Source organism: Cebus imitator, unplaced genomic scaffold (assembly GCF_001604975.1).
Source record: "Cebus imitator isolate Cc_AM_T3 unplaced genomic scaffold, Cebus_imitator-1.0 Scaffold810, whole genome shotgun sequence".
NCBI classification, from domain to species: Eukaryota; Metazoa; Chordata; class Mammalia; order Primates; family Cebidae; genus Cebus; species Cebus imitator.
Genome location: NW_016108125.1, coordinates 172,020 through 199,078, shown reverse-complemented (window position 1 = coordinate 199,078; position 27,059 = coordinate 172,020). Strand labels below are relative to the sequence as shown.

The 27,059-nt window shown below is 41.2% G+C and overlaps 1 protein-coding gene across 4 annotated transcripts in view; it reads left to right on the top strand.

Annotated features, from left to right (window-relative positions):
- The window catches only part of LOC119469748 (amyloid-beta A4 precursor protein-binding family A member 2-like), a 38,023-nt gene extending 11,756 nt beyond the window's left edge, over positions 1–26,267 (top strand). The window contains exons 1-3 of one of the 4 annotated variants that reach the window (XR_005198592.1): positions 14,714–14,753; positions 17,366–18,275; positions 24,899–25,174. Coding sequence is in view for 2 of the 4 variants with exons in the window: in XM_037735435.1 (XP_037591363.1) it covers positions 18,014–18,275; positions 25,264–25,386 (385 nt within the window). In the remaining 2 variants the exon portion in view is untranslated. Of the gene's footprint in view, positions 1–14,713; positions 14,754–17,351; positions 18,276–24,898; positions 25,175–25,263 lie in introns of those variants that run through there. The other 3 variants (XR_005198591.1, XM_037735435.1, XM_037735436.1) reach the window with 3 other exon arrangements.
- The last annotated feature ends 792 nt before the right edge of the window (positions 26,268–27,059 follow it).

Sequence of the window (27,059 nt, the reverse complement as noted above, 5' to 3'; positions counted from 1 at the left end):
ACAGATCAGCTGGGCATGGTGGCTCACGCCTATAATCCTAGCACTTTGAGAGGCCAAGGTGGGTGGATCACCTGAGGTCAGGAGTTCAAGACCAGCCTGGCCATCATGGTGAAACTCTATCTTTTTTAAAAAACAAAAAACAGCAACAACAAAATCACAGATCAACTAAAAGTATGTTATCACCAAGAATTCTAATTGTTCAATATGTGAATGTATTTAAGAGTCAAACACAGAACAACTTAAAAGCATATTCAAGTCACTTAAAAATCCAAGCACAAATTGATCAAGAGATGACTGAGAGCAACACATGCCAACAGAACATGTTTTTAGTGGAAGTTGATTGTTCAGAAGAACAGAGTAGCTTCATGTGAACACTCCTGAGTGGCTGTTTTATTGAACTACATCTGGCATTTGTTGTTTCCTTTTCTGATTGGCATTTATCTCATTTCCTGCATCGTTCCATCTCCTTATTTCAGCATCTGTGTTTCTTGCATTATATTCCTCTGTTAGTAAGCAAAGAGAATATCTGTGTTTATAAAATAGAGGACTGCCAGCTTTTTTCTCTAAGTCTATGGGAATTAATTATATTTTGAGATGGTTATAATGATATTCAGAAAGAAAAATTTAAATGTACCTTTTCAAATTCAGAAATAATCAAACTGTAGCTTAGCATAGGAAAAGAAAGCTAATATATTGACCTTCTAAGGCTTTTCTCTCTTAAAATTATAGTACTCACACAGTATTGGATAAATATAGGCTCCTAATACATTACTCTCAGAAGAATCATTTAGATTTACTCACTTGTATTTTGAGACAAAATATTCCTGATGTAAATATATTTAGTAAAACATGATTTTGAGTATATTAATTTTAAGGGTATAAATGCCAAAATTATCTTATGTTTTTCTGTAACCAAGTTTATAGAGCAAGCTGATGATATTTTTCTCTGAAGCTTCTTTTATAATGGCATTAATCACATTCATGAGGGCAGAGTTCTCGTAACTTAGTCATTTTCAAAAAGGCCCCATATCTTTTTTATATATATAGTTTAAGTTCTGGGGTACATGTGCAGATTGTGCAGGATTTTTACATAAGTATATACATGCCATGGTGGTTTGCTGCATCCATTCCCCGCCGTCACCTACATTAGGTATTTCTCCTAATGTTATCCCTCCCCAATCTCGCCATTCCCCTGCTAACCCTCCCCTAGCTGCCCCTAACCCCCCTGACAGGCCCTGGAGTGTGATGTTCCCCTCCCTGTTGTGTCCATGTTTTCTCATTGTTCAACACCTACTTATGAGTGAGAATATGCAGTGTTTGGTTTCCTATCCTTGTGTCAGTTTGCTGAGAATGATGGTTTCCAGCTTCATACATGTCCCTGCAAAGGACATGAACTCATTTTTTTATGGCTGCATAGTATTCCATAGTGTATATGTGCCACATTTTCTTTATCCAGTCTATCATTGATGAGCATTTAGGTCTTTGCTATTGTAAACAGTGCTGCAATAAATATACGTGTGCATGTGTCTTTATAACACACCAATTTATAAGCCTTTGGGTATATACCCAGTAATGGGATTGCTGGGTCAAGTGGTATTTCTAGTTCTAGGTCCTTGAGGAATCGCTGCACTGTCTTCCACAATGGTTGAACTAATTTACACCCCCACCAGCAGTGTAAAAGTGTTTCTATTTCTCCACATCCTCTCCAGCATCTGTTATCTCCAGATTTTTTTAATGATTGCCATTCTAACTGACATGAGATCTCAGTGTGGTTTTGATTTCCATTTCTCTAATGACCAGTGATGATAAGCATTTTTCATGTTTGTTGGCTGCATAAATGTCTTCTTTTGAAAAGCGTCTATTCATATCCTTCACCCACTTTTTGATGTTTTTTTTTTTCTTGTAAATTTGTTTAGGTTCTTTGTAGATTCTGGATATTAGTCCTTTGTCAGATGGGTAGATTGCAAATACTTTTTCCCATTCTGTTGGTTGCTGGTTCACTATAATGATTGTTTCTTTGGCTGTGCAGAAGCTCTTAAGTTTGATTAGATCCCATTTGTCTATTTTGGCTTTTGTTGCCATTGCTTTTGGTGTTTTAGTTATGAAGTCATTGCCTATGCTTATGTCCTGAATGGTATTGCCTAGGTTTTCTTCTAGGGTTTTTATGGTGTTAGGTCTTATGTTTAAATCTTTAATCCATCTGGAGTTAATTTTTGTATACGGTGTACGGAAGGGATTTAGTTTCAGCTTTCTGCACATGGCTAGCTAGTTTTCCCAATGCCATTTATTAAATAGGGAATCCGTTCCCCATTGCTTGTTTTTGTCAGATTTATCAAAGATCAGATGGTTGTAGATGAGTGACATTACTTCCGAGGCCTCTGTTCTGTTCCAATAGACATGATTTCACTTCACATCAGTGAAGTTCTGAAAATCACCAGCTTTGGCTTTCCCCAGCCAGGCCTTCCTCTTACATAGTGGAGGTAAGATGGGGAAGGAAAAGTGGGTTTCAGAGACCAGTGAAATGATAAAGGAGCAGAAAGTGATAGACTGGAATTCTTAATGGCTTATGAGCAAGTTTCCCCATGGTATCCCCATCACTGTCCAATTCCACCCCACTGCTACTCTTTCAGTGAAAAGAATATAAAAGCTAAACAACCACTTTTCTCTTTTCCATGCCTACATTTTAAAATATCTTGTTAAGATAGATCTGTATTGCTGACCAAGTCACATTTTCTTCCTTATGGGTTTGGACCAATAATTTCTGACACAGTTGATTTAACAAAATATATTCAAATACATTTGATCTTTACAAAATGCAGTATCTTATACTTCTTGTATTTTTTTTCTATTTAATCTAATGAATTCCTTATGTTATTACAACTGGTTATCTTCCAGCGATAAACTATCAATTACTGATGGGAATGTAGATTGATACAGCCATTATGGAAAACAGTATACATGTACCTAAATAAATTAAAAATACAATTACAATATGATCCAGCAATTCCTCTTCTGGGCATATACCCAATGGTACTGAAATCACCACCTCATAAAGATGTCTTCACTCCCATGTTCAATGCGGCATTATTTACAATATCCACGCTGTGTCAACAACCTGGCTGGCTGTTAATGGACTAATGGATAAAAAACTGGCACAAATACACACACACGCACATGCACAGACACACAGACACACACAGACACACACGATGGAATATATTCAGCCTTAAAAATGGGAGAGATTCTGCCATTTGCCACAACATGGATGATCTGGGTGATACTGTTCTAAGCAAAATAAGCCAGACACAGAAAGAAAAACATTTCATGACCTCATTTATATGTGGAATCTAAAAATTTAAACAGTTGAAATATACAGAGACAGAGAATAAAACAATGATTATTGGGAGAGGGGTAGAGGAGGAAATGGAGAGATTAGGTGAAAGGATGCAAAGCAGCAGATACAGACAATGAACAAGTACAAAGATTGAGTTTTGAAGGTGGAGATTATAGTAAATGTTCCTTTATAATAACCAGGACTTTTGTTAAATTTGTAGATTATAACTGTGCTTGCTACAGGGAGAAAAAGGAGTAACTCTCTGAGATGATGGATATGTTAATTTGTTTCTCTGTAATAATCACTTTTATGTATGTATCTCATAACATTGTGTGGTATTCCTTAATAAAGTTCATAGTGTAAACTGGTACAACCATTATGAAAAATAGTATGGAGATTTCTAAAAAAAAAAAAATTAAAAATAGAACTACCATATGATCCAGCATCCCATTTTGGGGTATGTTTCTAAAGAAAGGAAGCCAGCACCTCATAGAGATCTGTACTGCCATGTCCATTGCACATTATTCACAACAGCCAAGATATGGAAACAACCTAAATGTCTACCCGTGAACAAATGGAAAAAGAAATTGTAGTGTATTCATACAATGTGAAAGTATTCAGCCTTTAAAAAAGGAAATTTGGTGATTTGTAACAACGTGAATGAACCCAAAGGACATACGCTAAGTGAAATAAGCCCAGCACGGAAAGGCACTTTAGGATCTCACTTATATGTGGAATCTAAAAATAGTTAACACTATTCTCACTACCATGTATATATTCAAAGGAAATAAAATCTGTGTGATGAAGACATAGCTACCCTCCTATGTTTATTGCAGCACTATTCACAATAGCCAAGACATGGAATCGACATAAGTGTCTATCAATGAACGAATGGATTTTAAAAATGGGGTATGTATACACAGTGGAATACTATCCCATCATAAAAAGAAGAAAATCTTATCATTTGTGACAACATGGATGAACCTAGAGTACATTTTGTCAAGTGAAATAAGCTAAGAACAGAGGGGCAAATGCCACTAATCTCACTCATGTGTGGAATCTAAAAGAGTTGATTTCACAGAAGTAGACAATAGAATAATGGTTATCGGAGGCTGAGAGAGTAGTGGGTAGATGGATAGGGAGAGATTGATCAATGAATATAGAGTTAAAGTGAGATAGGAGGAACTAGCTCTAAAATTTTATTGCACAGTAGGGTGACTGTACTCAACAATCATGCATTTATACTTCAAAATAGCCAGGTGAGAGAATTTTGAATGTGCTTGCCACTGCACTTGCCGATTTTCAGAAAAATAAGAAGTATTGAAGGTGGCAGGTATGCTAATTACGTAGATTTGATTATTACACAATGTATGTATCAAAACATTACACTGTGCCAGATAAATAGTATTATGTGTTAATTAAAAACAGTAAAACTTAAAGAAAGCCAAACTCACCAAAGCCAAGAGTGGAATGGTGTTTGCTAGGACCTATGGGGAGAAGACACGGGGAGGCAATGGTCAAGGGGTATGGAGTGTCAGTTATGCAAGGTAAATAAGTTCTGGAGATCTACTGTACAGCACAAGGTCTATGGTTATCAATACTATATTGTATACTTGTGTTAAGTGTTGTTGTCACACACATGCACTATAATTACACATACAAGTAATCACAAAAGAGCTGGGAGAAAACTTTGAGAGGGGTTAGATACATCTGTGCCTTTGATAGTTGTGATAGCTTCATAGCTGTATACTTCAAACTCAGAGTTGTGTATATTAAATACGTACAACTTTTTACATGTCAATCATATTTGAATAAAGTGTTATTTTTTGAAAAACCAGATTCTTTGTTATTACCTCTTCTAGCCAAGAGAACTTACAACTAAGAAATTCTAGGAGGATTCCAAAATCTACATCTATTCCAGATGTAAACTTCTAACCTTAAGTTAAAGAACAAACAGAAGACTAAGAGCAATGGAAGAGAGTAAGTGGCAGTTTGTATATTTGCTGTACTGGAATGCTACCTTTGTGAGATTTTCTTTATTCACTGCCGAATCTCTGATACGTAAAACTGCCTTGCTCATTGCAGATTCTCAGTAAATGTTTTTAATGTCTGGAAGTTACTGCTGCATAAAAGTCTCATCCAAACAATATCTATCATTTTAGTAATATATCTCATGGTTCTGAAAAGTTGATTGGGCTCAGCTGGGTGGTTCTTGTTGAAGGTGTGTTTGCCGTTGAATGCTGGCTGTAGCTGGTCATCTTGAAGCCTCCTTACCACAGATGTAAAGTTGATATTGGCTGTTGGCAGAACATGGCATTGGCAGCCAAAGCTCCTATATAAGGCCCCTCCGTGTGGCCAGGACCTCCTGATAGCATGGTGGTTAGGTTCCAACAGCACGCTTCTCAAGGCAACAAGGAAGGTGTACACCTAGCCCTGGAAATCACATAGCATCACTTCAGTCAAATTTGATCTATCACAAAGGCTGCACAACAGCAAAACTATGCCTGTTCATAAGCACATAAGAAACAAACCCGGGAACTCTGAAAAACCGGTTACAGGAACTTCAATGTGGAATGACAATCCTTTAGTAGCACATACGGCATATGGTAAAGGTGGAAAGCTACATGGTGAGTGTTTGATATTTTTATTTATTTATTTATTTTCAATTTTATTTATTTATTTATTTTTAAGATGGGGTTTCACCATGTTGGTCAGGCTGGTCTTGAACTCCCGACCTCAGGTGATCCGCCCGCCTTGGCCTCCAAAGTGCTTGGATTACAGGCGTGAGCTACCAGGCCCGGCCTGAGTGTTTGATAAAGCGTGCCATGGTTTGCAGTGATACTGACTCTTCTAGAGCCTGGAGAGATCATATGAGGAGTGAGGGCAACAGGAAGTGTAGCAAGCAGAGGTCTGGCTCTCCTTCCTCTACTTCAACCAGAGCAGCTCCGCTTTCATTTGTACAAACACAGAATGTTGGTTCTGTGTAATGTTTTATTTGAAGAAAGACTTTCTGCTGTTTAAACAGTTGGTAAACTGGGGAGATGGGCAGGATTGTAGGCATGCCAGTATACTTGGTTTGTGTTGATTCATCTGCTGACAGTATTTTTGTTTTTATCATTTTCAGAGAATTACTATTTTTTTCTTTTCTTTTTTTTTTTTTTTGAGACGGAGTTTTCGCTCTTGTTACCCAGGCTGGAGTGCAATGGCGCAATCTCGGCTCACCGCAACCTCTGCCTCCTGGGTTCAAGCAATTCTCCTGCCTCAGCCTCCTGAGTAGCTGGGACTACAGGCATGTGCCACCATGCCCAGCTAATTTTTTGTAGTTTTAGTAGAGACGGGGTTTCACCCTGTTGACCAGGATAGTCTCGATCTCTTGACCTCGTGATCCACCCACCTCGACCTCCCAAAGTGCTGGGATTACAAGCATGAGCCATTGCGCCCAGCCTATTTTTTTCTTTTAAAGTCAGAGTCTCACTATGTTGCCCAGTCTGGATAACAGTGGCTATTCAGAGGTGTGGTCATAGCTCACTACACCCTCTAATTCCTAAGCTTAAATGACCCTCCTGCCTCAGTCTCTTGAGTACCTGAGACTGCAGGCATGTGCCACTGCACCTGCCCATTTCCAGATAATTTGATGGGACATATTGGGTGGAAATTCTAAGGAAATTAATTGCAATTACATGGCATTGATGCTACCTTTCAGATATCAGAGGTGGCATCTTTCCTGTGATCCCTTATCTCTGAGCTCCTCCTTTATCTGCCACTGCCTTTTGGATTTACTGCATAAAAACAACTGTGTGCCTGCTTGCCCTTTGCTTATTAAGGTCTCCTTCTTCGAGAACGATCACTGCTCCTGCTAATCATCATGTGTCACCTTCCTGCTGGTCATTCATTCAGAAGGAGGCCAGAGTGAACACACTGATTTTGCTCCTTAGATGCTCCTTTGATAAAAGTGTATGGATATGTTCTTTATTCTGTACCACATGAATACGAATAACAAAGATATAAGCTAAGAGAACTACACATTACTAAGGATAATACCCAGATTAGTCAGGACAGAGCAAATTTATGCCATGCTAGCACTCAACAATAAATCTCAGTGGATTAACACAGGAATGATTCTTGCTCATGCAATATTAGTGTAGCTCAAGGTGATCTTCAAGTCTTTTGTCCGCCACATGGTCACTCAGCTAAGCAGGCTTGTTTGCTTTGTGACTTCATAATCTCCCATTTCCATATATATTCTAAAAGAGAAGTAAAGAGACTAAAAGTTAAGTGAGGGCTTTCACTGCCTCAGTCTAGAAGTGGTCCTTCAGATCACTGTCCACTGGTTAGAACTAGTTATGTGTCCCTGGCCAAGTGCAAAGGGGCTGGAATTTTTGATCATCTGTGTGCCCCAAAAGGAGAGGAAAGTCAAATGCTAGAAGCATCTACCATGGTAACAAATGTTAACATTTTCTGTAAACCTTCTGGAAAGTAAATGTGAGGATTCTCTTTGACTGGGTAATTCTATTCTTGAACATTTGGAAAATTTTTCTGAAGAAACAATTTCCACCCCACTACAAACAAAGGTATTTTCTTTGGTCTCCCATAACAGCCTGGGCACTGATCCACCATAGCTCACACCACCTTATTTTATTATTATGCATTTCTGAGTCTGACCTCTACATCTGTCTGTGAGATCTCTAAGGCACGGCTGGCATCCTACTTATGTTTTGAATCTCAAGTCATAGAGATGAATAAAGTTAACGTACAATGTAAGTTGGAATATAAATGTCTGCAGTGGGGGCCATGTGTAAGTACTAAAAACCCAGTCTACACTGATCATGCATTAGCTATGTAAAGCTGGCAGAAAAGTCTCTGAGATGTCATGTTAGAAAGCATACCATGCTGGCATTTTGTGTTCATTTGGGTTTGAAAGATTATAAGAGACATGGACTGGAGGGAAAGATGGTATTAGATACTGCTTTACCTAGATCTCATTCACAGGCACTAGGTGACTCAGTGAACCAAATAACAGTGGCTAATATAATACATATGCAGGGTCAGGTCAGCTAGGGATGGGGTTTGGAATTCTACTTGTCCTCTGCCAGGTTCCTGGATCCTGGGAAGAAGTGGAGTGGAGGGTGTACACTCCACTGACTGTAACAAATGTCCTCCTTTCTCTTTCCCACCACCCTCACTTCAGATTCCAAAATCCGTGTCAACTTATCCACTCAGTCTTGCACACCTCAGGCCTCTTCAGCCTGTGTAGACATTTATGGCTCCCTAGGGCTGTGGCTTTGCCTTCTAAAACCTTGGATTCTACACTGAGCCAACCAGGCCATCAGAAGCCATGATATTACTGTTTGAAGATGCCTGCCTTTTACCTTGTCCTAGACAACAAGGGGTACCTCCCTGTGTGTGGACATTGATCTAGAATCCTCCTGGAAACCTGCGTCAGTTGGCATGCAAATCAGAACCCAATTTTAATCCACTCTACCTCACCTTGGTCTGTATTCCTCAGCCCTTTTAGTCTAAATGTCCTCTCTTCTCCACCACTGAGGTCCTGGCAGGAGTCTAAGACAACATATGTGATACATCGTTAGTGTGATTCCGGGTAAAGCACAATATATGAAAAGGAACAGAGATGAGAGTGCATGTAGTAGATCAAGAAACGGTGAACAGATTAGAGAGAGAGAAGCAAATGGTTTCCACTGAAATGGTGCAAGTTCAGGCTTGGAGGGAAGGTGGGAGCTATGTCCTAGAACTCCTTGGATGCAGAGTTAACAAAGTGTGAATTTGCCTTGTGGAGGAGAAGTTACCCTGGTGCTGTCAAACAGAAACCAAGATTGTTAATATGCTCACCCTGGGCCTTTACCTTGGCTCTGTGATGCATTTCTCATGTGGATGTCCAGCTGGCTCTACTTTTCTGAACTCATATTTTCCCTTCAAATTAAGCATGTTCTTTTTTGCTGAGTTGTGAAGCTTAGAGTCAATCAACCTAAAACAATGAGCACAGTGTCTGACACAGAGAAAGTATTGAAAAGGGGCTAAATAATCATCAAAAGTTAGCAAGAATATGTAGATGAGTATTTTAGAAAAAATAACTGTTTAGTGGGTGGGATTGTAGATGGGATATGTTACAAGGACAAAGAAAATCAATTAATATACCAATGTAATAAAAGAGACAAGTTCTGGAGTAAGATGGGACCTATTGGAAGGAAAAATAAAAGAAAGCCGTGCCCTGTGTGCATGCCACCTACATGCTCACGTAGGAGGATATTGAAGCTGAGAAAGCAGGTTTGTGTTGAAGATGACATTTGACTTTGGAGTGTGGAGTTTGACATTGAGAGACTCAGGCAAAAGGAGACTTATGCCTGAGACAACTGTCCACAGGGAAGGTTAATATTTGGATTTACGAATTTTCTGCATAGAAATCATACCAAAAATAATGAGAATAGATCTGTTCCAAGCACAAAACACGTGCTTCTAAAAGTTAGGAGAAAAAAATAGTCCAATGAAGACAGACAGAAACACACATACACACACTCACTCCCAAGATGAAGTGGTGGACACACACTCATGTCTCCGGGATGGAATGAGACTTCTTGTCTCTTACAGAGGTGCTGTTAGGACGGTCCATAAGAGACAGAACCCCTGCTTCTGGATCCACGCTTGTATTTACCTAGGTTACCACGAGGTGGCGCCCACACTTCACTATGTCCCCACCGCTTTCTGAGAAGAGCTAATTATAAGAAAAAATGCAGAGCTGTTTACTGTCTATTAACTAAAGAAATTTTGCATTATAATTTTCATAGAATATGTAAAACAGTCTGAAAGCAGGACTATATGTCTCCTGTATTTCCCTAGAATGTGGGCCATTTATCACAGAGAACTGTTACCAGCTGTCTCAGAGTCATTAATTGTAGTAAATTAATAATTTAGGTTTGTTTTCTGACGTCACATTTTTTTTTTACATTTGCTTGTTATGTAGAAATTTCACCTTTTCCCAAAGCCAAATTCATGTATTAGCTATATTTTATGCTAAACAGCATGACTTTCAGAAAAAATAACAGTTCTTTTTATAGCAAAATCAAATTGGCTGCTCTGAACATCCTCAAACCAAGCCAATTTTGTTTTGTCTCTTTATGTCTAGTAATACCTTAAGCAAAACAGAGTCTCTTGATGGGAACTCTGTGTGCCTCTATCTGGTTAATCTAAAAAGTCTTTTAGAAGAAAAACCTTACATTTATCCCTGAAGCCACTCTCCTTGAAATGTGACTTTTGTTTAATTAACTTCCAGCGAATTGTTTGCATAAATTAAAGTTGAGAAACAGGTCATTTTTCACTGAAAGAGAGGAAGCAGAGAGAAAATAAGAGGAGAAGAGCAGGAAAGGGAGGGTTGAAGATTATATTGAAAATACATAGGGCTGGGTGCGGTGGCTCACGCCTGTCATCCCAGCACTTTGGGAGGCTGAGGCAGGCGGATCACAAGATCAGGAGTTCAAGATCAGCCTGGTCAACATAGTGAAACTCCGTCTCTACTAAAAATAGAAAAAACTAGCGGGGTGTGATGGCAGGTGCCTGTATCCCAGCTACTTGGGAGGGGGAGGCAGGATAATTGCTTGAACCTTGGACACTGAGTTTGCAGCTCGGGTGGCAGTGCTAGATTACATCTCAAGAAAAACCCAAAAACAAAACCTAAAGTGCCACCACCTTCTAAGTAGTAATGACCATTGAGATTTCCTCAGGGTTACTTTACCTGTTTACTAAACTTTGTAATTTATGTGTAATAAACATGCAGAAGACTATATTATCATAAATGTATAGCTCTATAAAAATTAAGAGCAGCCCAGTAACTACCCTTAAAATAAATTTGCATTGTATAGAATATACTTTTTTTATTTGGCTTCCTTTGATTAATATAAAGTTTGTGAGTCATTATTGTGAGTAAGCAATTATAGTTTCTTAATTCTTATAGCTACGTATAGCAGTTTATTTTGTAAATATATCACAATATATTTACCCATTTATTCAGTTGTTAATGGATATTTGGGTAGTTTCAAGTTTTGGACAGTTATAAATAGTGCTGCTATGAGCATTCTCATATATATTTTATTGAATGTAGGTATACATTTATGTTGGATATACAACTAAAGATAAAATTGCTGGATTCTACATTTCATTTGTTCATTTTAGATAATTATCCCAAATTATTTTCCAAAACGATTGTGCAAATTATTTTCCCACTACCAGTGTATGAGAGTCCCAGTTGCTCTAAATCCCTGCCAGCATTTCGTATTTTTTTTTTTTTTTTGCTTTTCATTACAGCCATTCTGGTGAATATGTACAGTGGTTTTAATATACAACACATTGACAACAAATGGAGCATAGCACCGTTTTTTATGTGTAGATTGACCAACGTAGTTTTGAACTCAGTTCAATTTGTTTGAATATTTTTAAATTGAATTGCCTCTCTTATTTGTAATATAGTATTTCTCTTTATATTCTAGATATCGATGTCAGAAATGATATATTATAAATAATTTCTTCCAATCTGTAGATTTTATGTTCACTCTCTTAATGGGATCTATATATCATAAGCTGAAATTCTTAATTTTAATGTAATTTATATATCCTTTTCTCCCTTTAAACAATTCCTTTTTGTGTTCTATTTAGGCAGTCTTTGCTTAATCCAAGACTGTAACTGAGATCTACCTTTACAACTTTTTCAAGTACAACGTGAAGGGGCAGGAAATGAGAAGTGCTCAGTGATTGTTGGGATAATGACATCTAGCACAAGGATTCCTGCCAAAATCTAATGGTGGCCGAGTGTGGTGAAACACAGAGGCAGTGTTGGCCTACCAAAGTGCAGGGATCACAGGCATGAACCGCCGTGCCTGACCAAGTTTCCTTTTCTATGAATTGTGTGCTCATATTGTTTGCCCATTTTTTTTGGTTGACTGACTTTTAAAAATATTAGTTTATAAGAATTCCTTAAATATTCTACATATATATCCTTTGTTTATTATGTGAATTGCAAATACCTGCTCCTGATCTACGGTTTCTTTTTAAACTTTGTTTGTGGTATGATTGTTTGAATAGAAGTCGAAATACTTTAGTGAAATCAAATCATTTTTCTTTTGAGCTTATGCTTTTAATATTTTTTTTTCTTTTGAGACAGAGTCTCACTTTGTTGCCCAGGCAGGAGTGCAGTGGCTCAATTATAGCTCACTGCAGCCTCAAATTCCTGGCCTCCAGTGATCCTCCCTTCTTAGCCTCCTGAGTAGCCAGGACTACAGGCACGCAGTGGACCAACCAGCCAATTTTGTGTGTGTGTGTGTGTGTGTGTGTGTGTGTGTGTGTAGTGAGAGGGAGAGAGAGAGTGTGGTGGCCCATGCCTGTAATCCCAGCACTTTGGGAGGCCGAGGCAGGTGGATCACTTGAGGTCAGGAATTCAAGACCAGCCTGGCCAACATGGTGAAACCCCATATTTACTTAAAAAAAAAAATTAGCCGGGCGTGGTGGCACGGACTTGTAATCCCAGCTGCTTGGGAGGCTGAGGCAGAAGAATTGATTGAACCTAGGAGGCAGAGATTGTCCCACTGCTCTCCAGCCTGGGGGACAGAGCAAGACTCTGTCTCAAAACAAACAAACAAACAAAAAACAAAACCAACCTTAATGGTGTACAATAAATGAAAATGCTGCCCCAGTCAGATGGGACTAGTATTTTTCAGCAACCTTCAAGGTCTTGTGTCATAGGAATGAAGATCTCAGCACTTCCCACCCATGGAGGGGTTGATGGAATTTTCAATCCCAGGAGCCCTGGGCTGTGCTGAGAGCCTCCGCTCACACTGCCTGGGTTAGTTGGGGAAGAGAGCTCCTGCCGATCTCTTTTAACCCTCGTCCTTTTGTACCACAGCAGTTGCTTTCCTAGACATCAGAACCATGGCTGGGTTTAACATCATCTTTGGAAATTCTAAAATGCAATGAAGCAATTTCTCTCTCTTTTTTTTTTTTGAGACGGAGTTTCGCTCTTGTTGCCTAAGCTGGAGTGCAACGACGTGATCTCAGCTCACTACAACCTCCGCCTCCTGGGTTCAAGCGATTTTCCTGCTTCAGCTTCCTGAATAGTTGGGATTACAGGCATGTGCCACCATGCCTGGCTAATTTTTTTTGTATTTTTACTAGACATGGGGTTTCAGCATGTTAGCCGGGCTGCTTTCGAACTCCTGACCTCAGATGATCCTGCCATACAGCTATGTCAGTTTGAAATTTTATTTTCGTGTCACTTCTAATAGTGTGCTTAGTTTTTATTAAATGGGCTTGATATGAAGTTATTTAAAAATTCAAATATTTAGAGTTTCAGGGCCCATCAATTTGATTTTTGGGGCAATACCTCAATTTCATACAGCCTCATCCTTTTCCATAAAGATGGGTCACTGAATGATTTATATTTTATGATTATTTTATGGGAAACAGTATTTATGGTTATAAATGGTAGACATCTTCTGGTAGTTGCAGTAAGAAATACTGCTTATATTAGAAAAAAAGCCATAAGAAGTTGTGTTTTTAATGTTGACTTCCTGTAAGTGCCTTCTGGAGCAGAAGGTTTTCTGTTCATGGAATCTGCATTTTGGATTTGGAAACTGTGTTGCACTGAGGTGTGGTCTGTAGGGAGGAGCCTGTGGGCAGAACAGTTTGGGTTCTGCTGGCCGCCTTTCTACTCTGTTCAGGGAGGTTGGGTCCCAGGGAAAGATGACAGCAGTTAGGTCTTGTTGGGAAGCAACCGTGGCTACCACCACTGACCATTTTACTATCCCTGAACAAATGAGATAGTCGTTTGCCTGCTTTTGGGGACGGTGCCTGTGGTTTGCACAGGATCAGGCGGCAGCCGGCTTGCCTGCTGGCCTACTTGGTGGAGATAAGATGCTCAGACCCACTGCTGCTGTTCAGGGGTCATGGAAGGAATTAATGCACTTCCCTCTGTCCCCCAATCTCATCTGCATGTCTCTGGAGCTGAGCATGTATTCATTTTCTCTCTTCATCTCAGTTGAGCTTTTACATTAAATATGTATTGCTTAAGCCATTCAGAAATGTTTCACATTTGTAAAAACGAAAGGTAGCTGCCTCCATGATTCGTTCACCCACCTCTACACTGTGGCCTTATAGGACAGTCCCTCCTTGGCTGTGCTGAGCCCATCTGAAGTGTTTCTGGTTCTAATCAGAAATGGAATAGTTTCAGCGTGGATTATAAGTTTATGTTGGTGATGAACTTGGGTGGAGATGGTGACACAGCTTGTTCTCTCCTCCTAGGTTCTCAGTGCGTCCAAGACCCTGAGCTGCCAGGGGCTTGGCCACCCCCGCCATGAGCCCTGCCTTGGCTGAGCTGGTCATGCCCCAGGCTGCCGGCCTGCCAGTCATCTGTGGTGCACAGGTATGCATGTGTGTGCATATGTACACGCACCCCACACATACCATGCCCATCTCACACACATCACATATACCCCATACACACCACACACAACAAACACATCTACCCACCTCACACACCACACACTACATATATTCCACGCCCACCTCACACCATGCACACTTAGTCCATATACACCACATACCACACATGCACCATGCCCACCTCACACACACCACACCCATACCCCATACACACCATACACAACACACATATCATACCCACCTCACACACCATACGCTACATGGATGTCACGCCCACCTCACACACCCCACACATTAAATCCATATACACCACACACACTACACACATACCATACCCACCTCAAACACACTAGGCACATATTATACCCAACTGACACACCAGGCACATACCATACCCACCTCACCCATACCACACACATACCCTATGCACAACACACATATCATACCCACCTCACACACCACACACCACATATAAACCATGCCCTCCTCACACACCCCACACATTTAACCCATATACACCACACATAAATCATTCCCACCTAACATACATGACCCATACACGTCACATGCAACACACATACATACCTCACACCACATATATACCATGCCTATGTCACACACACCACTTATCCCATAGACACCACACACACAGCACACACATATCATACCCACCTCACCCCCCACATATATACCATGCCCACCTCACACACACCACATGCTTAACCCATACACACCACACACATCATACCCCCCCTCACACACCGCACACCACATATACACCATGCCCACCTCATACACCCCACACATTCAACCTTTATACACTGCACATACCACACACATACCCCCTACACACCACATACATATCATAACCACGTGACACACAACACATATATACCATGCCCACCTCACACGTACTACAAACTTAACCCATATAAACCAGACACCACACACACCCCATATATACCACACACATATTATGTCCACCTCACAAATACCACACATACTTCATATACACCATGCACTCTTCACACATACCACACATATGTATACCACATATACACCACACACACCTAATATACACACAACACACATACCACACTCATCACACAATACCATACATACACACATCATATGCATTTCATATACACCACACATCGCATACATTGCCCCCCACACACACTTCATAAATACCACATACACACGACACCACACTCCACATACATGTTACATCACCTATACAACACACCGCATTTCACTCAGACAACTTATTCACACTACACAGATAACACACACACCACACAGTATTATACTTACGTACACCATACACACCTCATACATACCACACACACCACACACACATCACAAACACTATACCATGTACATAAAACATGTGTACACGCTCAACCCTTCCACGCTACATCACGCTCCACACATCACATTCACATCACACACACCACATACCACACACCGTAGATAGTAGATTCCACACACTCACTGCACCCTCCAGGATGCCCCGCCACCATATACACATACACAGCACACACTACCTACCCACCACACCAGACACACTGTATCTCATGCACACAGCACACACCCCTGCCACACATTTGCATGCAAACTACTTGTTTTGCATTCAAACTACTCAAATGAAACTGATTTAGTTTTTCCCAAATTAATACTGCTCATCCATGTGCCCCTGACTGTCCTGGCTGGCACATCCCCTGGTCCCGCTCTCCCTTGGGTCAGCACCACCTCCTGTGTTTTGGGTGTCTCTGGCTGTGTTCTTTGGCATGCTCATGTCCTATTCATGTAGGAGGCTGGCCCATCTGCCTAGTGGCCGCTTTCCTGGAGGAAACTGGCCTGTTTGCTACCTTCCTGATGCCCAGAGCAGCAGCTGGTCAGGAAGTCCTGCCTCCTTCCCCTGGTGTCTGCCCTTTCCCACGGGACGTTTTGTCTTAGTTCTGACATTTCCCCAGCTAGAAGAGAGACACTCAAAGGCGTGTGGGTGGGTTTGATTATAATGCTGGTGAATAATCAGTGCGTTTTGGTAAAAAACTCAACCACTACATACATCTTTAATAAAGTAAGATGTGTGTGGCCCCTCTGCTCCCACCTCTTTCCCCTTGCCTCCGTAGAGGACATGGCTGACAAGCCTTTGGGGGGGCTCCCCATTTCTGCATGCCTTTGGGTCCGTGTATGGGCTGGCCAGTATGTGTGTATTCTCTAGCCATTTTGATGGAGCTGGAACTGGGATCTACACCCGTGCACTGACTGTAGCTCACTTGCTGTTTTCCCTCCAAAACAGGCCTTTAAGATCCCTCACTGTAATGTGTGTTGCCCAGTCTCTTTAAAAACGCCATCGACTCTTATAGTGTGCAAACTCTGCCATCATTTATTTAGCTGTTCTTTTATTTACCGGTACTTAGGTCGTTTCCAGCTTTTTAAAAGATTGCTGCAATGAAAGTCTTCAGCTATCGTTTTTCACGTTGCTGTGGGAGAATGTGGTGGGAGGTGCCATGGGTGTGAGTGGCCCTGTGTGTGGCCAGGCTTTGTGAGGTTTTGACTCTGTCTTTCCCAGTGTTCCTCCTACAGCGGCTGCCCCTGGGTGATGATGGCTGCGTGAGTGCCCGCCATGGCCCATCAGAAGTATGGGAGCACGGGGAGCGGCATGTTGGACCACAGGGCGAGTCTGGGCCCTGTCTCCCACGGCCAGGAGTGAGGACTTGGAGCTGCCCTAGGAGGGCTAGGTGCCTGAGGGCCTGGAGCTGTCTGCCCTGTGGCCAGAGATCCCCATGCCTGAGGAGCAGGAGTTCCACAACCACAGCCCCGATGGGGACTCCAGCCCCGACTACGTGAACAACAGCTCCTAGGAGGAGGACTACAACAAGAGCCTGCCCGAGAAGGAGGAGGGCATCACCTATATCCGCTACTGCCCTGAGGATGACAGCTACCTGGAGGGCATGGACTGCAATGGGGAGGAGTACCTGGCCCATGGCACACACCCCATGGACACCGATGAGTGCCAGGAGGCGGTGGAGGAATGCGCGGACTCGGCAGGCCTGCACCCTCACAGCCACAGGGCTGAGGGAAGCCAGAACTACCCAGACGGCCACCTGCCCATCCTGGAGGATGAGCCCTCAGTCCTGGAGGCCCGTGACCAGGAAGAAGATGGCCACTACTGTCCCAGCAAAGAAGGCTACCAGGACTGCTACCCCATGGAGGCCAATGGGAACACCTGAGGTGTGGGGATGGGGACCTGGAGGACCAGGAGGAGGACATCAACCAGATTGTGGCTGAGATCAAGATGAGCCTGAATATGGGCCTGAGCTGGGGCCTGGAACTCTGCAGAGGCCTGCCTGCCCAGCAAGGCCCCAGCAGGTACGAGACGAGGCCCAAGTCACTGAACCTCCCTCCGGAGGCAAAGCACTGTGGACACTCCCAGAGAGGCTTCAAGCCCAAGACCAGGACCCCAGAGGAGAGGCTGAAGTGGCCCCATGAGCAGGTAGGACTCTGGCTGTCTTGGGGAAGGGAACAGAGGGGCCTGAGAGCAAGAAATCTCCCAGTACAGCCCTGCAGATGTAGTTGTATCCACGGCTCTCATCAGAAGCAGACACAGACACTTTTTGTAGGAAAGCATCTGTAACTTAAGCCTGCAGGATTCCCAGAGATTAAAAGTAGGCAACTATGAATTCAGTCAAATCATAGCATTCAAGTAGTCCATCCAACATCTTTGAGAATTGTCAGAAATAATCAGTAATAGATATGTGTCCCAAAGACTATAGGTTTTAGATACAGAACACAGAGTTCAGATATCAGATATCAGATACAGAACACTGAGTTCAGATATTAGAAATGTGAAAAAATAGTTACATGTAATATAAAAAAGATGGAATCATAAAGTTGAGCAAGCAGTAAGGCCATCAGGAATGATGAGAAGACCTGAAAAGAAAATGGATGAAACAGAACTTACAGAAATAAAAGTATATAGCTGGGTATGGTGGTTCACACCTGTAATCTCAGCACTTGGGGAGGCTGAGGCTGGAGGATGGCTTGAACCCAGGAGTTCAAAACCAGCTTGGGGAACACGGTGAGAACTCATTTCTACAAAAAATTACAGCCCCCCTCTTCCCAAAAAAATTAGCTGGGTATGGGGCATGTGCCTATAGTTGTAGCTATTCAGGAGGCTGAGGCTGTGCTGAGGCTGCACTGAGGCATGTTTGTGCCACTGTACTCCAGCCTGGGTGACAATGAGACTCTGTCTTAATATAAAATAAAATAAATACACAATGTAATTTTTGAAATAAGAAACTCAGTAGATGGATTAGACATCAGAAGAGGGAATTAATTGATTAGACAATTATCTCCAAAAACGTAAGTCAGAATGTTATACAGAGACACATGAGGGTGGATGATATGGCAGAAATAGGTGGGGTGGTGGAGAGAGAGATCAGAATGAGGTGTAAAATATGTATTAGTGGAACCAGGAGGAAATAGAAAGTGAGAGAAAGGCTGGGTGCGGTGGCTCACACCTGTAATGCCAGCACTTTGGGAGGCTGAGGCAGGTGGATCACTTGAGGCCAGGAGTTCGAGACCAGCCTGGCTCACATGGTGAAACCCCATCTCTGTTAAAAATACAAAGGTCAGGCGGCATGGTGGCTCATGCCTGTAATCTCAGCACTTTGGGAGGCAGAGGTGGGCGGATCACTTGAGGTCAGGAGTTTGAGACCAGCCTGGCCAACATGGTGAAACCCTGTCTCTAATAAAAATACAAAAATTAGCCATGTGTGGTGGCATGCGCCTGTATTCCCAGCTACTCAGGAGGCTGCGGTAGGAGAATTGCTTGAATCCAGGAGGTAGAGGTTGCAGTGAGCCAAAATCATGGCACTGCACTTCAGCCTGGGCAACAGAGCGAGACTCTGTCTCAAAAAAAAAAAAAAAAATTACAAGACTTAGCTGGGCATGGTGGTAGGCATCTGTAATTTCAGCTGCTCGGGAGGCTGAGGCACGAGAATTGCTTGAACCTGGAAGATGGAGTTTGCAATGAGCTGTGATTGCACCACTGCACTCCAGCTTGGGTGACAAGAGAGAAGCACCATCTCAAAAACAAAGAAAAAAAAAACACACAAAGAGAGAAATAGAAGTTCTTAAGGTGATAGAAACTCTAAAGGTCATAGAAGCAGTCCACATAAATCAATCACAACAAATATAAATGGACTGAAATTAGACTGATTGAATTAATAAAACAAAATCCAGCCGTTTTAGTCCATCATATTTAAAATATGAAGATGCCAAAAGATTGTAAGTTTTTATAAAGGAGAGAGATTGATAAAGATATGCCAGTATACATTAACCAAAAACAAGTGATGTAGCTGGGCATGGTGGCTCATGCCTGCAATCCCAGCACTTTAGGAGGCTGAGGTGGGTGGATCACTTGAGGTCAGGAGTTCGAGACCAGCCTGACTAACATGGTGAACCCTCATCTCTACTAAAAGTACAGATATTAGCTGGATGTGGTGGTATGTGCCTGGAATCCCAACTACTAGGGAGGCTGAGGCAGGAAGGGGAGGTTGCATTCAGCTGAGATCACACTACTGTACTCCAGCCTAAGTGACAGAGTGAGACTTTGTCTCAAACAAGTGATGTAGCTTTAGTATCAAAGAAAATAGGATTTTTGGAACAGTGTCTGTAGCATGCAACTGTCTGCAAGGGAAAGCCAGGGACGGTGGCTCGTAACAGTGGGCTGTCCACTGTGGTTTAAAGAAGAACATACACAAAATTAATAGTAGTGGCTAACTTGTGGAGGAAGAGGGATGAATAGGAGGAAACTGCGTGGTAGGGGACAAGTAGGGAGAGTTTTTACTTAGGATATAGACATTTTTGAGTGTTGTGATGTGTGAATTTACTATGTAAAAAAAAAAAAAATTCTGTGACATCTTGTAGTAGGTAGATGTGCACCACTATGGAGAATGCTGATGGTATATTAATTGGAAGTTAAGATATAGATTGGTTGTACTTAGGGTCACAAAAGTAATCCTAGATTTGGCTTCTTAAAAAGATTGTATATTTTTACTAAAAAAGGACTCCTTTAGTAAACAGCATGGCACCAATTATGGGCATTCTTTTTTTTTTTTTTTTTGGAGTATACTAACTTTTCTACAAGCAACGAGGGCATAATACATGTTTTTAAAATAACTTTTACTTTTAAAAAGTTAAGTACATTAGAGAAAACTGAAAAACTCAAGAAGCAAAGAACAAAGTCACAATCACAAGCAGTTTACAGTTTGACACATTCTTCTAGGTCCTGTGCGTCTGTAGGCAGAATATCCAATTTTATGGGACTGAGATTGTATAGTATGTATCATGATTTTTCACACACTATGAATATTTACCAATTCAAAATCCCAAAGCTATATGAGCATTTTGATAACCAAAAATACACTACACCAACTCAGTCTGTTAAAAAAAAATGTAATCCCGTCTTTCTTGGGATAAAAATTTCATAGAAGACAAAAATGGCAACATGCCTCTAGATAAAAGCATTGGCAGAGCTCCAATTTAAATACTGCATTCCTTTAATGCTCAATTTAAAATGAAGCATAAAGCAACAGAATACACTAAGTATAATGCTTCTAAGAGAGCTCAGTAGCAGATCTATACCATTAAAACATTAGCAAGGTATATTTCCACTGAATTATTTAATATATTCCTGTAGTACAGCCACAAGAGATGCATTCAGTAATGGCTATCATCAAAATGTAAATATGGACACATCTGCATACATCTCTCCCTTTATAGTTCCTTCTGCCCCTCTGCTGCCAACTAATGAACAAGTCCTGACATAACACTGCTCAGAGGTGGTTTACAATTCCATGTCCAAGATGCATCTTTTCTATCAATTACAACAAAGGCATTTACAAATTGGCTAATTCACTAGCTCTATGTTGTCACCCCAGACATTCATAAAGCTTAGATGTTGCAAAATAATGAACTTTGTCCACAGTAAACACAGGCACTTTACTAAAAACACTTATACAGTCCTGTGGTTATCATCTAAAACCATCTTCTAGATATGGAGATACTAGCAAAGAGACCTTCCCGTCACCCTGTCTTCTCCCTCTTCCACCATCCTTAGTGACTAAGTATAGGATGTCTGGCTCCAAGAGGTGGACTAATAATAAAGGTCACTCCCAGAAGACAGGCCTTCTTAAAAACTAACAAAAGGACATTCATAAAGGGACTGATTACTATATTTATTTTTAACATACTCTGAGCATTGACTTGTTTATCCTTTAATACATAATACTAACTAAAATGCACGTAGAGAACAATGGTTAGACCAGCTGAACTAATCTCAGGGCCACATAACCCTTCTCCCTGCATAGCTCCTCCTCCTCCACCCATCACCACCCAATAAATAGCATAGGCTCCTAAGCATCAGATTTTAACAATTCCATTCCCAAATGCAACCAACCACTCCTAAGGAAGTAATGAAAACAAATGCTTAGAGGAGTGTTACTTTAGCCCTATACTTTTAACCTATGTTGTGCACTTTTAAACACCTAGAAAGGCTAGATATTTCTGACTGGACTTAAGTTTTCCATTATATACACAGTAGCATTGAATAAATGTATACATAACACAGACTGTAATTTGAGTGTTTTCTAAATAGGAACATTCTGGTCTAGAACCTACTTCCCTTTCCAACCTCTACCAACCCAATGGACAACTTAGGGGGTATTTTAACAATTTCACTTCTGTTTTTAAGAAGTCTTCCCTATGATTTTTAACACAAGGTATGCTCAATGTATTGAATTTACAAACTCTACTTCTGTCATACACTGGCAACCTCTTTAACATGGACTACTTGTAAATTAGGACTCTTATGTCCGCTTATATACACTATATACACAGCACAGTTAATGCAAATGCAGACATAAGGGACAATGATCAATGTGTCTTATCATAAACACACTGGTGGAAAGCCTTTTACGCTCTTCCTTCTCCCTGAACCTGCAGAGATATCATAATGTACTACTCAGAGTATTGATCAATTTCCAAAAGATGATATATCAAAAAGACAGCTACAAAATGTGTTTGTTATTTACTACCTCTACTTTTAACATACTTTGTGCACTTCTAAACATCTAGAAAGACTAGATGTTTCAAATTAGGGCTTAAGTTTCTCCAGTATATACACAGTAGTGTTGAATAAACTACACACATGTAACAATGGTTATACCTGAAAGTGTCTTCTAAATAGGAACATTCTGGTCTGGAACACTTCATTCCTTCCAGCTCTTAACCACCACCAACCTGGTGGATACAGGCACTTGTGTCACTTACAGCTGATGTTACTTCACTTCCGAAAGTCTTTCTCAGAAGACAGCCTTTCTATGAATTTTAACAAAGTGTACAGGATGTGTTAGTTTACTAACTCTACTTCTGTCATACATTGGCAACCTCTTTAATGTCTAGAAACTAGATATAAAATTGGGACTCATTTGTCTAGTATATACATAATATATACAGTATAGCAAAGTTAAATGAAATGCATGTAACATATAGGCAATGGATTAAGCTGAAATTTTCTAATAAACAATAGCAAAACACCTTTTGCCACTTCTTCCCTCCCACCTGCCAGGTGGTTCCACAATTCGACTTCCCAACAGCATTTCCCATCACTTTTTAAAAGCTATTTATAAAAAGTGTTATTCTACTATTAATTTTAAATACACCAAGCACTTCCACATATCTAGAAAGACTAGATATTTCATATAACTTGTCCACCACCTACACAGCACTGTTAACTAAAATTTCACACTCGTAACAATGGTTATCATCTGAGGTATCTCCTAAATGTGACCATTTTGGCGGTGAAGCACTCCCTCCTCTCTTTCTTCTCTGCCTTCAATCCAGTGGACAAGTACAGGCAGGTGTAATGCTTAGAGATGATTGAACAAATTCCAATGCAAAAGTCATTTACCGAAGACAAGTTTTCCTATGAATTTTATCACAAAGGGTAAAAAAAATGCTGATTTTACTAAATACTTTGTCATGCACTGGCAAACTCTTTAACCTCTAGAGACTAGATGTTAAAAAATTAGGACTCATTGTCCATTGTATACACTATATACAGAGCAAAAGAAAATTCACAAAACCTACAGAAAAATAGTGTCTGAAATGTCCAAGTGTGAACACACTAGAATACGTTTGCAGTTTGTTCCCTCCCACCTCCTCTAAACCATTGAACAAGTATAGACATAACTATACTGTTCACAAAGGTGGCTTCACAATTCAATTTCCAAAAGTATTTCCTATGAATTTTAGTAAAAAGATAATTACAAAGTGGTATTGTACTACCTCTACATTTAACATACATCGGGCATTCTAAGCACCTAGATAAACTAGATGTTTCAAGTAAGGAGTTAATTTGTCCACTATGTACACAGCAGTCTCAAATAAACTGCAGACATGTAACAACAGTTATCATTTGAAAGAGTCTTCCAAATGTGAACATTCTGGCCTAGAACCCTTCCCATATCCATCAACCCAGTGGGCAAGAATGCTCAAATTTTCAGAAGACAGTCTTTCCTAGACTTGTAAAACAAAATGTATAAAATATTAGGTTACTATCTCTACTTCTGTTGTATACTGGCAACCTCCTTAACATCTAGAAAGACTAGATGTTGTTAAAGTTAGGACTCATTTGTCCTTTATGTACACTATATGCACAGGTAAGTAAAACAAAATGCACAGAGATAATAATTCATCTTGCCTTGCTGTAAGCAGGGCGGCATAGAACTGTCTGCACCTCCCCCTCCTCCCTGCTCCCCTGAACCGCTGCACACACAGTGAGTATTACTCAACAGGTGATTTGGCCATTCCCCCTAAAAAACATTTCCTACAAATTGTAACAAAAAGATATTTACAAAGTGTGATTTTATTACCTCTAATTTTAACATCAGGCACTTCAGAACATCTAAAAACAGACGTTTCAAAAAAGTTTAGCATTGTCAATTATATATACATTAGTGAAGAATAAAATGCACACAAAACAGTGGCTAGAATATGAAAATGTCTTCTAAATATGACCAGCCTAGCATAGAACCTTCTCCTCCTCCTCAGGTCTTCCAGCTCCATGTCATCTAACCCACTGAACAAACGTGGACGTATCGCCTGCAGAGGCCATCTAACAACATTTCCAAAAGTCATCTTCAGAAGACATGTATGTTCTATCATTTCTCTTAAACAAGTGAGAATTTGCAAGATGTGTGTTTTTCTAACTCTATCATACGTCGGCAACCTCTACATCTAGAAGGACTAGATGTGACAAATGTTTTCTATTAAAAGGTTGGGGTGCAGTTGAGAGCAGCTTTTTCATATTATATACACAGGGCTTCCATAAACGTCCAGTAAACCTTCCCACAGGGTGGTGGGCATTTCCGCCGGGCCAAACGTGGCCTGTCATTCTACTGTTTCTCTTCCAGCAGCAAGGTCTGGTAGAAGGAAGACTAACCGCCCGGTGGTCGCTAACCGTTCCACCCGTCGCTGTTCGGAACTTCACTGACCTCCCAGGCCTGGTAAGGCCTTTGTCAGTTGTCAGGACTAGGTAGGTCTCGCCCAATGGGGACAGAGCGGTCACTGGGGACCCGGATCTGCATGACTCCGTGGCCTAAAGAGGCGGCCGAGCCTGTCTGCGTCCTCAGGCCGCCTTCCCAGGCCCTCTATGACCTAACGGCCTCTGCTGCGCAGCATTCGAGCGGCCGCCATGTTTCCTGGTCCGCCACTCCCGCCGCCACCCAAAGGTGTTGCATCCGGGCAGCTCAGCTGGGGCTTCGTCGAGGCCTGGCACACTTGGGCCGGGAGACTCAGTGGCCAGCGGGGTCCAGGCTGGGGTACGGGCTGGGAGAAGCCGCCGCCGCCATCAGTCACTGAAGTGGGGTGGGGTAGAGAGGTTTGCCGCGGCTTCAAGGCCTGAGCCTGGCCAGGCCAGTGGGCAGCCACAGCGGAGGCCTCCGGTGTCTGAAGGGCACAGGGCACGGCCTGTCCCGGGGGCCCCCCAGCTCACCCGCCGGCCCGGGGCCGGAGCGCCTGGAGGGCCCAGGGGGAGCTCACGGCGCTCTGCTTCTCTGCGCTCCAGTGGGCATTCTTTAGATTTGTAACTTAAAATGTCATTTGTATGTATAGTCGTGGAAGCTTAATATTTTCTTATCTGAAAGTAATATTTTGTAGGTTCTTTTTGATAGATGTGATGAGGAAGAGTTTGAGTTTTATTAACATCCAGACAGTGTTCTTTAATTCGATTCATCAACGTGGAGACGGACTCTACAACCTGAAAGCTTTGTACTTGTCCGGTGGTAGGAAGACATATAATAATGAACTGTGAGGCTTGTTGATGTTTATTGGGGTCGAGTTGGTTATGTTATTCTTATAAAATTGTAGAGAATAATGAAATTGAGGAATGAGGCTATTACAGTTGCTTTTGAAATGGAAATATTCAGTGTCCTGTGTATGCTTTTTTTTTTTTTTTGAGACGTTGTCTCTGTCACTGAGATTGCACTACTTAGGCTGGCGTGCAGTGGTGCGATCTCAGCTCACTGCAGCCTACTCCTCCTGAGTTCAAGCCGTTCTCTTGCCTGATCCTCCCAAGTAGCTGGGACTACAGTTGTGCACCACCATGTCCAGCTAATTTTTGTAATTTTAGTAGAGACGAGGTTTCACCATTCTGGATAGGCTGGTCTCGAACTTCTGACCTCAGGTGATCTGCCCACCTCAGCCTTTCAAAGTTCTGGGGTTACAGGTGTGAGCCACTGTGGCTGTCCTGTCCTGTGTTCCTTTAGGTACAGGGGCGATCCATTAATAAATTTATTGTGATAATTTTTACCTACTTAGTTTTGATTTAAACTGTGTAATTACTTTCAGAGTCATTATAATCTAGCAAGAGCCCAACAATCCTATTGTACAGACACATAAGAAAAATGCTAAGTTTAATCAATGTGTTTATTGCCATTTAAGAAGTTTTATATAATGTATTGATATATTCCCTGTTATTTTTCTGTTTTTGGTTTAGTTTGTTAAAAAGTACTGTTACCACAGTGAAAAAAACTTAACTTGCACTGCATACAAAATATTTTAATGAATCTTTAATACTGTGCTTCAATCAGAAATCTTTGTATCCTGTGCCCTTGGCCTAGGTATCCTGGAATCAGAATCAAGATTTTTTTTTTTTTTTAGTAGATTAATGAATGACTCACTTTACTTACTTGAAATTAATGGTCTTAGGTTA